Genomic DNA, 15,637 nt, shown 5'->3' on the forward strand with positions numbered 1-15,637 from the left:
AAAAAAAAAAAAAACAACAACAATGGCGAGTTTGCCTAGACTAAGATCGATATAAAAAGGGAAACAAAGAGAGGGCTTTTCTTTTCGCTGCTCAAATCATACACGTGCTTTATTGCATCTCTAAGATTGTTGCTGCTTTGCGGAGAAGCGCTGCCGTCTTGGCAACTATAGGTTTGGCGGCTTTCCAGTCTCCCCCCTCGATGCAGTCGCGAATAGCAGGGAAGATGGCTCCGTCGTTGGACCAAGCCTCTGGTCCGAAGACGACGTTCTTGAACTGCGTTCGGTTGGGAATCTAGAGATAGTGTTAGCTTGAGCTTCTCAGTCAGTTTCATAAGGGGGACGTACGCCACCACCGATTTCAATGTCCAGTAACGCCGTCTCAAAGTATGCCATCTTGTTGTTGTACGCAAGTCGAGAGGCACCGATATCGTTTGCCTCCCAGCCCCCATTGCCCAAGACCTCGCGGTCCCATTCCATTTCCCACTTCTCGAATGTGGCGACGTTGTGTTGAACAAGTGTTGCAGCGTCCTTGAGCTCCTTGAATGCGTCTTTCTCGCCCTTGGGCTGGCCATCCATTTGCTCGAGTGCCCACTTCTCGAGATCTTTGACCCATTCGCCCAGTCTCTGTGCATACCAGCCCATATCAAACGGCATAATGGGCCGATCGGCCATATCGAGAATGAGCAGAGCTATCACTTGTCCCATTGCGCCGTGGTACTCGAAGTCGGGATCGATGAAGTTGTCCACCAATCCAATCTTGTCGTAACTTGAGTGGTGAGGGACCTGGGTACCCCTGAAGGCCAAGTCGAGTGCACTTGTTCCTGCGATATCCTGGAATGGGATGTGGTCGCCACGTCCCTCTGGCTGCTTCAGCTCGGCGTGGCTCTGATCCCAGAGGTCCTTCAATGTACTATTAGTAGAGGGGTCGATAACTCGGCCCAGGGCATGAAGCAGAGACTTTCGGAACACCGGTGATCCTGAGGCATGCAGGTCTTTTCCGACAACAGCCGCCCCGAGATTGAGGTAAGCAAAGGCATTGTCACGTAGGGCCTCAGAGTTATGCTCGACATACTCAGTTGAGCCAATCAGGTTGTACGCAGAGGCATCCCAAGACATAAATTCGATGGTCCTCAATGGCCTCCAGCCTCGCTGTACTAGATCCCCGAATATTCGAGCCATCTCAATCATGACAGCTGTGCCCGAGTGGGGGTCCGTTGCTCCGAAAGCCCAAGAATCTCGTTGATTGCCGATGATGATAGACTTAGATGTCTGCTCCATGCCATTGATTCGACCATAAACATTCCAGATAGTGTGCAATGAATCCTCATCTTGCTCGTTCTTCAAGCGCACAATTGGGGACTTCTCACTGCCGGTCCACCACTCGACATCTGGGACGCCGCCCTCCCACTTGTTAGGCACCTTTTCACCGTAACCCTTAAGATGCTGTAGTAGAACCTTGGCATCTCTCCAAGCGAGAGGGAGACTGGGGATACCGACAAGCCCGTTGGCCTTGTCAAGTGTGATTCGCTGATCACCCTTGCTACCATAACCAGGCGACAAGGGGTCACCAATTCCCCAGTTTGTGAGACCTACAGAGCCTCTTTGAACACCGTCTGATGGCATATACAAGCCTTCAGGAGCCACAACACCCTTCTTGAAACCGTCGTCCGCAGGGTCGGAATAGATGAGACAGCCAGCAAAGCCTGCCAGCTCCGCTGCCTTAACCTTGAGAGCTTGATTCTCCAAAGGACCACCGTTTTTCACCAACGCAATAGCCCCCGTGGCATTAATACCTTTGCTTGTAAGATGCTTGAAATCGTCTCTTGTACCATAGTTGGCGTAGATTAGAGGTCCCTTGACGTCTCCCGACTTTGAGTACCCGTGGAAGGCGTACGTTTGCCGACCTGCTGTTTCGCCTCCGACTTCCTCTTCTTCTAGCTTAGCCGTCCATTTGGCCTTCTTGAGATCCTTGTCGTCTATGATCTGTACCGCGCGACCGTCCTTGCGGGGATAGTTGAGATAAACCTTATACTCATCCATCATAACTTCGTCCAGCAGTGCCCTGCTGAACATGGCCTGAACATCCAACGCGGTCGCATAATCACCCTCGGTACCAGCAATATGGGCGTAATTCGAGAAGTGCTGTACTGATGCGCGCATTCTCATGGGATCAACGGTACGCAGCAAATGGGCTCTGAGGTCCTCGGGGTTGAAACGGAAGCCACCTCCTAATCGATCTGACAAACCACCAAACATATCGCTGGCGAAGAGCAGATAGAAAAATCCCAGTATAATTGTAAGTGCCAAAATGCGCACAAAGAATAAGATGATGGTTGTTTTGTCCACCTTCGGAATGTTCCACCTCCTCGTTGCCTGGCTTGGCGTCTCCTCATTCTCATCCGTGGCATTCTCGGCGTTGTCGGCAGCTGGCGCATCAGCTCGTTGAGGTAATTGTATGCGTAATCGTGGTAATCTCGGCCTCCAGGACCATTTCCACCGCGGTAGAGTTAGATATGACCCTATTCGTTTCCCCCACTGAGAGCCTCGGGATCGGTCGGGTTCCTCGATCTCCATCTCCTGCATCTCACGTCGAACCTGCGCGGCTTCATCATCACTCTCGCTATCGCTGGCCCATAAACTGTCCTCATCGTCGGTCTCTACTGTAGGTGGCCGGTAACCGTCGGGTCTGCGGGAGGAACTGGCGCCACTCGAATGTTGTAGGAGACCCTGTGATTCCGCCTCTGTTGCATTACGCTCGTTTGTTGGAGACCTTGGAGCAGGAGCCCAGTCATCTGGATCGTAATGACTACCGCTGGCCACGGCCTGGTCGTAAGTGGGCGGTATGGGATCATAGAAAGGAGTCTTTTCGGAAGGCATCTTGATGGTGATTGAGCGCTAACCGCGCCCTCGGTTGTCGTATATTCAATCCGATCAGAAGCTGGTTAAGGCGTATCACAAAGCAGTCGAGATAAACAGTGCCATTCGCTGAAGGGGAACGGATAAAAAGGAGCGGGCGAATCGCGGTTTCGATCGATCGATACGACGTAATTAGGTTAAGATGAGTGAGGTGCAAGCACGAAAGGAGTGTTAAGAAAGAGAGACAAGAGACAGACGCCAGAAGCGCATCGCCAAACTAATAAGTCCAAGCCTGCTTAAGCTCTGACTCGAGATGTTGTTGACAGGGTAAAGAAAAGGAAGGGGAGAAAGGGCTGAGATGATTAAAGTCAAAGTAATGTACCGAGTTAGTTACGTTGTTGGCTGCAGGTATAGGTAGTACAAATCCAATGCGCTGCGACGGGGGGGATGATGGCGAACCTAATGGAGTGTCCACGTAAGGTAGGGGACAGGAATCCACTGTAGCCATAACCCGCCGGTTAGTACGGAGTAACAAGACAGACAGCAGAAGACACCCCAACCAGACAAAGTTGGTGGTCGAGGTCTCAAGTGGCTGAGCTGACCCAGGAGACTTGGCAAGCCTTGGCCTTTGGAAACTTTGACAAAATGCCAGTAAAAAGACTATTACAGGTACCATACTATGCCACAGCTCACTCCTCCTCTTTTTGCCAGATTACACGTGAATTGTTATCCATACTAGCACAGGTATCTATCTATCTAGGTATCTCAGAGGCATCCAAGGAGCTTACCAGGCCAGGCCAGGCCTTGCCTTGTCTTGTCTTGTCTCGGCTCTCACAATCACTCTCACTCTCCTGAATCCGCCCGTGCACGCCACCAGGATTACCCCACAAAAGCTGGGATAAGGAGACAGCCTAACTCGGACAGGGAGGTGATGTGCGTATCATCGCTTCGCTTTGCTTCTGGGCTCGAAGTAAAGTAAAGTTAGGGGACGTGTCAGCTAATTTGTTCAGCCGTAATTCGAGATAAAAAAAGAATGCATAACTTATATGGCAGTTAAGCCCAAAAATAGCCAAAGCCTCCCACGCAATCATGTCCAAATGTTACATAGCCTGCTTAGTGAGGTACTCTGTATATATATCTCTATCAATCAGGGGTTGGTGACAGCGACTCTCCAAAACTCTCACTGTCGCAAGAGACTCACTTTGGCTTCACCGCGCATATCATCAATTTTTGGGCAAAGTTTACTATATACAACTAGTGGACCTGCGACCTCCTCGATTCATGCCTGCAGGCTAAACATTATCTATCGCTATGCCGCTCAATCGCCTTCTCTTTCCTTCAATCACCAATGAATTAGACACTCAGTTCGGTGTCAGAACGACTCCCTCATATTGTCGACTTCGGATGTTCTCCAGTGTCTGATGGAAGTGCCGGCGGCTGTTCTCAACTGAAGCAGAATCTTGTTGGTTACCAGCCAGATTAGAGTGGATGAGTTCAATGAGACCATTGAGGTACTTGGTTGTGACCTGCTCGAGTTAGCAATTGCTTCAACAGTTCCAGGATCGAGACTCACTGATTCGTTTTGTTGGTCAAAGTAATACACATAGCGGTCCAGAATCTCAACAAAGAGTTCAATCGATGTGGCCGTCTCCATGCAGGAATCGGCAACACGAAGGGCACGCTGAAGACATTCGAGTACTCGCTTACCGTCGCGGTAAAGCTATGCAAGTCAGCTCAGGTCCTTCATGCATGGATTGATACATACCTCTGTCTCTTCCGACTCGCCATTCGACACCATGGGAGTCGCCCACCATAAGTGACTCGCCAGATACACAGCGCGGCATTGATCAGGCTTACGTAGCAGCTTGCTACCATGCTGTGCGCACTTGGTGATGAGAGTGTCGTAATTCTCCTTTCCAAAGTTGCGTGTCTGGTGGAGAGCAGTAGCAATCACGCAGACAGCCTGGAACTGAGCCTTCGAATCCGAAACAGCCTCCTCATACACCGTGAAGGCTTGCGCAAAGAATTCATATGCAACCTCTTCAAACCCGGTCAGATCGGCTGTTTGACCAGCAGAGGCAAAGAGACGCAGCGCCATCTCTGCAGCCCCAGAGCCGTTAACACGGGTGTACAGCGTGCTGAGCGCTGAGTGCATAAACTTGAACAGAGCATTACTCTGTGTCTCCCAGTTGTCGTCAAAGTGCTCACGCTGCTTGAACTTTCGCGCCAACTTCATGCATGCTGTGATCAGAGGTGGCGTTGTCGTGCGGATACGCTCGTTTCCTTCCGAGTACGCCTTTCTTGTCATTTGGAGCAGCTTGAACTGAGTATCGTTGTCCTCGGCCTGCAGCAAGTGCACGATCCTGGCGAGCCATCCCTGCTCCTCCATTGTCTCGTCTGTCTCCACGGGACGTCGTTGGGCAACACCTGGGTATCCTTGAGGCGCCTGAGAACCCTCCTTGATGAGAACTTTCAGGACCTCCAGCACGTTCTCGAGCTGTTCTGTAGTCGAGATCTTGGTCTGGTTTTTGAGCAAAGTGCGAGCGACACCACCAGCAACGGCTCGGCGGGTAGGGTATGATTGCGACTGGAAGAGAGGAACGTAGGTAGGAAGGGATAAAGCAGTGAAAGTGGAAACATATCGGTTCAGGGGCGCCTGAAGAAGAGCAAGCAGGCTCTGCTGAGCAGGAGGCGAGTGAAGGTCGGCATTGTTAATATTCTCCCGAACCTTGGTAGTTGCGTAAGCCAGGATCTGGTCAACGTAGTCCAGTCTGTCGGGATAAATGTTAAGCGCAAGGTTGCAAAGTGACACCAGGAGTGCAATAATGTCTTGCACAGGGAGATGCTGAGCCTCCACCAGGTTCTTGACCTGGGCGAAGAAAACCTCGTAAAGCTGTACGGTATCTGTAATTGACCCTTGACCGTTCACAGCGGTGGTTTCCGTATCTGCTACTGAAGGTGTAGACTCGGCGAGTGTGCTAGAGTCGTCGTTGCTGCTCTCACCAGCAGTTTCCTCTGGAGTCTCATCGGTGGCCTTGGCTGTAGACTCCTCGCCCTCGGGTGTACTATCAGCATCTTCAGTAGACTCACCCGCTTTACCATCAGGTTCAGATTGCTTAGACTCTGAAGGTGTGGCTTTCGATGCTTCTTTTTGAAGGTTTATCTTCTCCAACAGTTTTGCCAGCGCATCCGCCTCAATTTGAGCTCTATCGTCCGACTTGTCCTCCGGTCCATCGCGTTCAGCATACTCGGACAATCGATCCATCAGACCAATTACAATGGCCTTGACGTTGACATGAGGATTGAGGCGTGAAACGGCACCAAGGAATTGGTCCAAGGTGTGCAGGTGAAATTCGTCCGGGAAAACTTGCGTAATCACCTCAAGGAGATACTCTTGGGCGAGAACGTCCCGGCACTGAACCACCTGCTCTAGCAGCGGTGCTAGAATACTAGACTTATACGTTTCAAGATCAACAAGCTGACTTAGGCGTACGATATTGCTGCCGACCAGTAGCTGCAGTTCCTTTCTCTCTCGAATTCGCTGCTCGCGCTCTCTCGAGTGACCTTGGTGTTGTAAACGAACCCATAGTTTGTTCATCTCGACAAAATTTGTAAGTACGAAGTTGATGGAATCGCTAATGTTGCCTTCTGGACCATCACTCTCAGTAGTTGGCAGGTAGTCCCTCGCTTGACCAGACAGGTAATATCGGAGGAAGAGTCCACGAATAGGATGCTGAACACCTCGGCTCATGTCCATCATGTCCTTCATGAGCTCCTTGACAGGCGCATCTTCGATGGCCATGTAGGCGGTTCCCACAGTAATCATAAGATACAATCGTGGAACGATGTTGCCTGCATACTGGACGAGCTCGTAAAGGTCGGCCAGGTGGTTGACAGGGTGGTTTTCGCGGAGATGGACAGACAAGTATCGCAGGGCGTCGAACACTGACATGTATAGCTCGTAGTATTGCTTGGGTCCAAGACTGCTTGTACGAAGCTCGGAAACCAGAGTCGAGCTACCAGAGTCAGCGATGCCATTCAGGGGACCGGGCTATCTATCGCGGCAATTATATACATACCAGCACTTGAGCGCATCCATTAGCTTTCCAGGAGTATCGAGACATTTGCGCATAAGGGACGTCTGCTGTCGCACGGCAACAAGAGCATCTTCAAGCAGACGAGCCTGGTCCTCGGGGGGAGCTGGCGTGGCCATCTTGTCAGGTTATGACGGCGGGGTAGCTCGGAGAAGGTCAAGACAAGCCAAACCCCCAGCAATTCACTGAAATGCGACTGTGATAGACGCAATGGTGAAGGAGATGGCAGCAGGAGACGGAGGTTGCGCGGAGCTGTCGGATTGTCGTCGATAGGTTGCGCCGCATACAAGGCGCAGAACAAACGAGAGCGATGACGATACGGGGGAGGCTGAGATAATGGATTGGATGGGTTGAGGTGGGCCTAAGCTCCGCTGGGAGACAGCGGATAATGGCGCTGTACCAATTTGGCTTTAGGCGACAGGGGCTTTTCTAGGTCCGTCCCAGCCACCGCAGCGGACTCAGTTCTGGAAAAGGAAGATACCTTACACAACGAAGGGACTCATCACGTGGTGTCAGGGAGTAAGTCGTTCCTGCGTCTAAGATTGTGGATGAGATATACCTATCCATGACTGAAGATGTTCAATTCTATCAATTCACGTATCATGACCCAATTGGTTTACTATTATCGTTCAATATTCTTCATGTTCCATCAACGGATTGTCCAAAGCACCAATGTCAATCATGTTTTAGTTATGGTTAAATAAACTTCAATAACTCCCAGTGCAACATGATACTCACTCAATTGCGCCAGCTCTTCAACGCCTTACTTGGGCTCCTCAAACGCATCTTTCAATTTTCCAAATTCGTCAGACATCCATTTCTCTCGCATTTCCTGGACCGGCCGAATACTCCAACACCACAATACTGTGGTTGTCCAACTCTCGCAGGAATACCCAGATCATCGCGAAGAAAGTCCACCAACGACGTGTCAATCGAAGACGAAAATGCGGCAAGGACCAGCATCATGTTCGATTCGGGATGAGGCAGGTTGTGAATATCAGCAATGATGACGACTTCCTTGATCGTTTTTATCGTCGCAAGTTCCCGCGCCCATCCCAAGCTTTCATGACGAGTTGTATATAACAGCCGAAAGTCAGATACCGTCAAGCTCTGCGGGCCGTCCCATGGCCCTTGTGGCCGAGCGCCCTCAATGACAAGTGTCAACTTATCCAAGCTTTGCAAACTTCGCAGCGAACGACACACAGAAGACCAGCAATACGAATCCGGTTCCATCACATTTGTTGGACTGCGCTTGTAGAGGCTGATCTCCCGGACTAAGTCTCTAGTGCGTGGCGTCTTATCAGTGAGGAAGGGCACCAAGGCCTCAAGGTCTTCCCCAAAATGAAAAGCATGCTTTGTGTACAGGTAATGAGAGGCTTCCTCTCGGATTTTCCTGTTGATCTGCATGACTGCAGTGTGCATCGATCGGCGAGGATGAGGGTCGGCGCAATATGTCGTCTTATATGATTTCTTTGCGATAGTTCGCTCCATTATATGATACGCTGAACGTTGGGTCTTCGAACGGCGCGCCTCGTATTCACGCTTCGACTGATTTCGAATTGAGATATCTTTGGTCCCGCCGTTGTCGAGAAGATAGACGTATATCAGCATGCGAATCTCGGGCGGGATTCGCAAGAGCATAGGTTCTTCTGCCATGATGGTTGAGTTGCGTAGCAATGCCTGAAAGAAGGCGGAAGGTGTCGAAGTGATTTGCAATGCCTTTCAACTGAGGAATTGTTTTTGAACGCCGATGACTCGGTGATGTCAGTCTTGGTGATTGGACTGGTCGATGGTGTTGACGAGTCACTAACACGGTGACGGACAATGACGGATAACGCGAGGGATCTCACGTCAGAAGCCGCTTCTTGCAATGCCGACAAAGATAACAAAGACAAGACGATGCTATCGTCCAACGGCAGTGCGACAACCTACCTTATTTATGTCTACAAACTGATCAGCAAATCGAAGGGGTCCGTCCATCAAGGTTCCCACCCTCCGGACTTTGACGACCCAACCTTGGGGCCAAGGTCGGCTTTGCCAAACCAATAAGTACAATTTCTAGCCATTGAGCCAAATCTCAACACAGATTCGAAGCGACTCAAGCCCGGTCACCTTGCCGTCGGTGTGCCAGACTTCCCCGTCCTTGCTCTCCGACCACCTTGTTTTCGTGGGGTAGTTCTAGATAAGGCAATCTACTGTGTAGGACAATGTGCCCCCCAAGCATACTCATTGGTTCAGCCGCTAGCTGAAGCTCAACTTCTTCAGCTTCTTGTACTAGATGCTACCAATATCGAAGCTGTTGACGATTCTTGTATAGAATTGTAGAGATTCAGCCATCCACTAACATAGAGTGTGGAGTGTAAGACTCTTCAAACAAGAGAAGGGTCCGTTGTCTTGCGGACTGTGACCCTAGAGATCGCATCGACCCCCACCACTAGCAGACACACATCGCGGACCCAGAACTGCGAATGACGAGATTGAACTAAAGCAGCATTTTCCCAACCATTTACAAGCTGAATCGCGTGCAAATGCAAGTCCAACAAAGGGACTGGTTCCAAGATTATCAGTACTTTACCGCCTTGTTGACGCACGCGATCCAGCGCTGTACCTAAGACACGTTTCTTTGTCATTGAGTTCAGCTAGTCAGAAGATTGTCCATAAAGAACGGCAATGATCTCATAGCCACTGGACTATCAACCTCTTTGTGGTCATTGGACTCCAATGAGAACGGCGATGTCATATTTCCCGAACATAATTCGCTCGAGAATATCGGCCGGGGAGCCGCTAGACGTGCTTGTGCAGTTCTGCAGTTCTTTGGAATACGTGGTTCCGGACATAGAATCATGCACTGGACTACCAGTCTCTCATGCCGTTCTCTATTCTAGAGGCAACTACCTGACCGTCTTCCGTCGATGTTGCACCGCGAGACGATAACTTGTACCGAGTCATGCAAGTTAGGCTAAGGATGTCGGTAAACGTGCTTCTTGTTGCGATGACGGGCCATGGACTTGGCGATGTCGAAGACTGAAAATCCAACTTCTCAACAACGTTTTTGCTCTATAAGTTCAAACAAATTACCTAGGATACAATGGCCGCAAGTGTATAGGTGAGGCAGGCTTTTGGCCACCAGCGATGGCGATGAGGCACTGATAATGATCCATGTTTCTAGTGTCAAAGGACCATGCCAAGCACGGCTCTCACAAACCGAAAAAGCCCTCTTGTTGGGGAGGACCATCCCATGCGACACTATTATAGCGCCATCTACTGTACATTCAAGGTAATGATGAGGGTGCACATCCGTCAACACCTTCGGAAAGCCTTGGAGGTTACCGACTTATCGGACTTTGGGGTCCTTGGGTCATCTCAAGGGCTCATTGTCAATTAGAGCTGAAAGTGAGACGACGCTTGCGAGTTGCTGAGATGTTTCTTCAGAATCTCAGTTGAACTAATGAACATGTCAAGGTATAAATCGTTTTTTTCTTCTAGAAGCTCACATAGAAGCTCTAGGATTGCGATCCTTGCTAGCGTTACATGTCTTTGTGGTCCGCTGAAACACCACATATGCACTGCTGACATCTGAATAAGCAAACTTGTTGTTTTACACACAATCTGTCTCTTGAAGCCATACAGTGCCCTTCTCCTCAGCCTTATCTGGGCCTTTCGTGTTCAAGGGGTCAATCGTTTGAAAGATGGTGAACCAGTTCACTTTCCGTGATGCTTCTGCATCATGTAATGATGCTCAATTCATTGCTGATGCAATGGACTCGACTATACCCCACCTTGTTGCGGCGGGAAACGCTGGCCAATGGGGAACTGAGCCTCTTTCTACAAAGGAGTCGTTCATGCAGAAGATGCATGAGGCTGTTTCGAAGTCGGACCAGTTCTGTAAAACGGGGACTGGTGATCGAGAGAGAATATTTATCGCCGAGGTTGAGGATGATCATGCCGACTCAGATTCCACTGCAAATGGACACCTCCCCCATCGTATGGACGAGAATGGAAAATCCTTTGTGTCCGTTGGCTTCGCCAAGATTGTTGAAGAACAGTTCGTGAGCTATCTGAAAGAGACAGAGGGTTTGAAAGCCCAGGTCGAGCCTGCGCTGGAAAAGGGCAAGTTTGTCTTCCTCCAATATCTTGTCACTGATCACCGAGTTGGTGATAGACGCCGCGGGGCTGGGGCAGCTCTTCTTCAGAAAGTCAAGGATTATACTCTTGAGCGTGGTTGGAAGACGATCTGGCTTGATTGCTGGGATGGAGGTAATGGGCAGTTGGTACAGTATGTCCCCAGAAGGACACCCTCGACTCGGTTCATTTTTAATGGTTACAGATACTACTTTGAACAGGGATTTAATATCATGGGGAGCTTTAGGGATGATGATGATGATGGATCGTCATGGAATGGCAAACTCTTCCGTATGGACTTGCCCTAGAGACTGCTACCGAAGCAACCGTCATGTAGTCAACACTGCTGCCTCTGTGTACATTCACTTCTCCAGAGGAGCTGTATCAGCGAAGCAGCCAAAGAAGGGGTCCCGCCCTCCAACAACTCCAGCCTCAACTGCCAATTTCCTCAAGTCTTGATTCTCCTCCTTACTCAGCGTCACCTTTGCTGCTCCCACGTTCTCTTCGAGATACTTGATGTTCTTGGTGCCAGGAATGACAAACATGTTGGGGCTCTGCTCCAAGATCCAGGCCAGGACGAGCTGTGAGGATGTAAATCCCTTGTTCTTGGCTAACTCATTGAACTGGTCCACAATCTTCAAGTTCTTCTTGAAGTTGTCACCCTGGAACCGCGTCAAGTTTCTTCGGGTATCTGCCTCTTCGAAATCATCGATAGAGCGGAAACGGCCGGCCAAGATACCACGGCCAAGGGGTGAGTAGGCAAACACCGCCACGTCTAGCTCTTCGCAAGCCTTGAGAAGGTTTGTTCCTGAAGGACCTTCAATGTCGAGTGTCCAGGGGTTGTACTCGACTTGTACTGCTGAGATGGGATGGATGGCGTTGGCTCGGCGGAGAGTGGTAGACGAGATCTCTGAGAGGCCCAGGTACTTAACCTTTCCTTCACTATATGCGTGTGAGTCCTGCTTAGCTTGTTTCATGGTGGAATGACTTACTTAACCAATTGCTTCATGGCTTCCACAGTCTTCTCAATAGGCACATCCTCGTTTGCGCGATGCATGTAGTACAGATCAATGTGATCAACACCAAGCCTCTTTAAGCTGCTCACGATACTCCTCCTCACATGCTCAGGCGATGAATCAGTAGCGATCCCTGTCTCACCTGCGCGCAACCCAAATTTGGTCGCAAGGAAGATATCCTGACGACGTTCGGGGTGAAGCTTGAACCATTTGCCTACGACATCTTCACTGTCACCGTAGATGTCAGCTGTGTCCCAATTGGTACAGCCGAGTTCCCATGCACGGTCGAGGAGCTTGAGACGTTCTTCATCAGATCTGGGGATATTAGTGAGAGTCAGAAGTTGGACATGTGATTCATACGTGGCCGCGCCGTATCCAACGCTGATTCCCATAAGACCAAGGCCAATAGATGGGATCTTGGGGCCGTTCTTGGTGACCTGTCGAAGAGGGAGTTGGGCTGGAGGAGTCATGATGTAGTTCTTAGAAATGGAGTTTGGGCAGTTGGAGGAGATATTGGCTGGATGCAAGTGGCCTGGTTTAACAAGGAGATATATTCACAAATACAGAGAAACTCTCTTGCTTTTATACATGTCCAACGCCTCCTCATCATTGTATTGGCCGACCTATCCCAGTCCAGGTTACGACATGATTTTCTGTGTCCTTCTTGATGTTCGTTACATCAGTGTATGGAACGGGGTTAGCTTTGCGCGGACATCTTGTTATCCCCCACACTTGCGGCCGAAAGACTGCTTGTCTCCGAAACTTTAAAGCATCTTGCATGAATGACTAAGACAGCTTCGGTCTCGGGCAATATCTTGTTCACCGTGAGATCCGTGTCAGTACAAGTAAGCCAATCAATAAAAACCAATTCAAAGGGAACGAAGAATCTTGAATTGAAATCCAGGTATTAAAGCCCACAAAAACGCTATATTACACTAGTCCCTCTATTTTGTCTTACGCCTCGCCTTGAATGTCTTGAGCGGATCTCGCTTCCTTGAGCCAACCTTGAATCCGCGACCTTTCTTACCCTTATGGCCCTTGCGATCTTTCCTGAGTCCCACAAAGCCAATGTCGTTTGTCAAAGCCTGTTTGCCATCTTTGGGTAGGAGATACTCTGGAATATGCTTCAGGTGAGCTTGTTGTCTAGCAGTTCGAAGTTCTCCGTCGTGGCGAAGATGGGCGAGTTCCGTAGGGTTCTCCTCGAAATATCTGAACGATTGTTAGTACAGTCTGAAAATGATGCGTCATTGTGTATGTGCTTACCGCTTCAGCTTCTCGCTCTTCAACAGCTCCTGTCGCAACTCTCTTGTTCGGGCCTCTCGGATAGAAACCTTGGTAACCGCACGTAGAGCATCGTTCATTCGGTACCGGAAAGGGTCCACTTGCTTCATATTGAAGTTGTAAGGTTTCACCTCTTTTCCTCGCTTGGCTTGCTGCCTGATGATCTTGGTCATCACTTTCTCGTCATTCTCTGAAGTTGGTGTGGAAGTGGGCATGTGCTTTCGGTATAGATCCTTGGGGACGACAAATGACAGAGCCATGCCGGTCTGCCCAGCTCGCGCTGTGCGTCCTATTCTATGTGTGTAGGCTGATGCTGTTGTTGGGAGATCGAAGTTGATGACTGCAGAAACCTTCTTGAAATCGACACCTATAAGTATTGTCAGTGCAAGTCCTGTGCTGGGGTAACTCTATGCCATATAAATGACAGCGCTTGGCAAGCATACCTCTTGATACACCGTACTCCTTATCAGCGCCCTTGGACTTCTTGACCTTCTTCTTTGGTCGCTTTGCTTCCATCTCCGCATCATCTCCGTCAGCCTGCTTCTCGGCATCCTCAGTCTCGCCTTCAATAGGTTCCTCATCATCTCCCATCATCTCATTCTTCTCATCGGCGGCAATGATGATATCGTAAACGTGTTTGTTGAACTCCTCAACAACATGAACTCGTGAGTTCAGGGGAAGTTCGGAGTTCAAAATACAACTTCGAATGCCGAACTGCTCAAAAAAGAGCTTCAGACGGTAACATCGGTCAATGTCGCTCACAAAGATAATACACTTGCCCTTGATCAACTTAAGCTTAAAGATGACATAGGCGAGAAGGAACTTTTCATCTTCACCACACCTAGTATTATGTTAGCAACTGGCCTCTTATATCTGAAGATCAGTAGAACGTACTTGGCCACAAATTGGGTGATACCCTCGCCTTCAGCCTCCTTCTCCTTGAGATCCAACAATGTCGGGTCGCGTCGGAAAATCCCCTTGAGTGTCTGGACCTCGTCTGTAAGAGTAGCGCTCATCATCATGACCTGAACACCTTTGGGAACTGATCGTGACAAGTTCTCCAGATCCTCACTGTAACCGTAGGAAAGAACAAGATCGGCTTCGTCCAGGATAAGGTGTGTGAGTTTGTCGATTGATAATGCTGAAGAGTTGACATTATGCCAGGCAGTCGCAGGGGTCGAGATAACGATGTCGGGCGAGTTTGAGAGAAGGGCGCGCTGCACGGCATTGGCAACCTTGTCGGTCAACTTGACTGTGCTGATATCCTTTGCGCAGAAGGAAGCAAACTGTTCGATGGCCTTGAAGACCTGGTCGGCAAGCTCGCGGGTAGGGACGAGGATGAGGGCGGTTGTGAAAGCTGTAGAGTCGGTCTAGGCATATGGCTGTTAGCAAAATCTTCAAGAATCTGATATCTCGAGAATCGGGGTGGCATACAGCTTTGCGCTTCAAAATGCTAGAGAGCAAAGGCAGAACATAAGCTGCCGTCTTTCCAGAGCCACAGTCGGCCTTGGCCAAGACATCTTGTCCATTGAGAGCCAAAGGTATCGCCTTCCTCTGAACTAGCGTCGGCTTTGCAAACTTCTGCTGAGCGATAGCTTGTAGCAGTCTAGGATCAAGACCGAGGTCGACGAAGGAAGTCTCATCCTCTTGTTTTTGCGCAGGCTTCGTAGGCTTTTCAACTTCGGTAGCAGCAGGCTTTTCGTCAGAGATGACTTCTTCTGTTTGATCGCGCTTTCGTTTCGATAAGGACCCCATTGTGTAAGTCGGTTGTTGTGTGGCGTTGATGTTGGTTGCTGTTGGTGAATGTCGAAGAAAGATGGCGATTTCTCAACTGCCCAGAGATAATCTTTCGCTGCTGGGTACTTTTCCTCCAAATTTCCAGCGGGTTGAGGGGCAGCTACTTGGCGGACGATTATTTGATTGGCTGGTTGATATTTGAGCTAGCGCTTTTCGGCTTAGCCTGAGAAGTTGAAGAAAATCGTTCAGAGTTCGAACTTTTTTTCTTCTTATCGTGCTTATCAATACCTGCACCTCGAAACTTTGTCTAACCTTGTTCGGCTGAGAATAGCTTCACGTTGCCGTTTTATTCATGCTCCTCTAGGTATTGCGAAATACAACCTGGAGGCACATGACTCCAAAGCTCTAATAACTGGTGCCTTGATGTCTCCTGTTCTACCACAAGTACTTGAGAAGGCACCAGTGACTCAGGCAGAGACAAGTAACAAATTCAGCCAGCATCGTTACACCCCGAAGTCAACTTCGCTACAA

General features: G+C 49.7%; 5 protein-coding genes across 5 annotated transcripts; 1 reads left to right on the top strand and 4 right to left on the bottom strand.

Annotated features, from left to right (window-relative positions):
* Positions 1-109: 109 nt before the first annotated feature.
* On the bottom strand, positions 110-2,877 carry FSUBG_10054 (n-acetylated-alpha-linked acidic dipeptidase 2; the record flags this gene model as incomplete). Its single annotated transcript, XM_036674594.1, has 2 exons — positions 110-292; positions 346-2,877. The coding sequence occupies 2 exons, from the start codon at positions 2,875-2,877 to the stop codon at positions 110-112; spliced, it is 2,715 nt and encodes a 904-aa protein (XP_036534485.1).
* A 1,340-nt stretch (positions 2,878-4,217) lies between these two features.
* On the bottom strand, positions 4,218-7,069 carry FSUBG_10055 (vacuolar sorting VPS35; the record flags this gene model as incomplete). The annotated part of the gene is made up of 4 exons (XM_036674595.1): positions 4,218-4,382; positions 4,430-4,576; positions 4,622-6,872; positions 6,936-7,069. The coding sequence occupies 4 exons, from the start codon at positions 7,067-7,069 to the stop codon at positions 4,218-4,220; spliced, it is 2,697 nt and encodes an 898-aa protein (XP_036534486.1).
* A 670-nt stretch (positions 7,070-7,739) lies between these two features.
* Positions 7,740-8,606, bottom strand: FSUBG_10056 (Autophagy-related 3; the record flags this gene model as incomplete). The annotated part of the gene is made up of 1 exon (XM_036674596.1): positions 7,740-8,606. The coding sequence occupies one exon, from the start codon at positions 8,604-8,606 to the stop codon at positions 7,740-7,742; it is 867 nt and encodes a 288-aa protein (XP_036534487.1).
* A 2,033-nt stretch (positions 8,607-10,639) lies between these two features.
* Positions 10,640-11,380, top strand: FSUBG_10057 (uncharacterized protein; the record flags this gene model as incomplete). The annotated part of the gene is made up of 1 exon (XM_036674597.1): positions 10,640-11,380. One exon carries the CDS (start codon positions 10,640-10,642, stop codon positions 11,378-11,380), a length of 741 nt encoding a protein of 246 aa, XP_036534488.1.
* A 54-nt stretch (positions 11,381-11,434) lies between these two features.
* On the bottom strand, positions 11,435-15,124 carry FSUBG_10058 (ATP-dependent RNA helicase DBP9; the record flags this gene model as incomplete). The annotated part of the gene is made up of 8 exons (XM_036674598.1): positions 11,435-12,014; positions 12,065-12,403; positions 12,449-12,620; positions 13,047-13,297; positions 13,352-13,736; positions 13,813-14,210; positions 14,264-14,739; positions 14,804-15,124. The coding sequence occupies 8 exons, from the start codon at positions 15,122-15,124 to the stop codon at positions 11,435-11,437; spliced, it is 2,922 nt and encodes a 973-aa protein (XP_036534489.1).
* Between the last annotated feature and the right edge of the window lie 513 nt (positions 15,125-15,637).

The sequence above is a fragment of the Fusarium subglutinans genome (assembly GCF_013396075.1).
Source record: "Fusarium subglutinans strain NRRL 66333 chromosome Unknown NRRL66333_c0000166, whole genome shotgun sequence".
NCBI classification, from domain to species: Eukaryota; Fungi; Ascomycota; class Sordariomycetes; order Hypocreales; family Nectriaceae; genus Fusarium; species Fusarium subglutinans.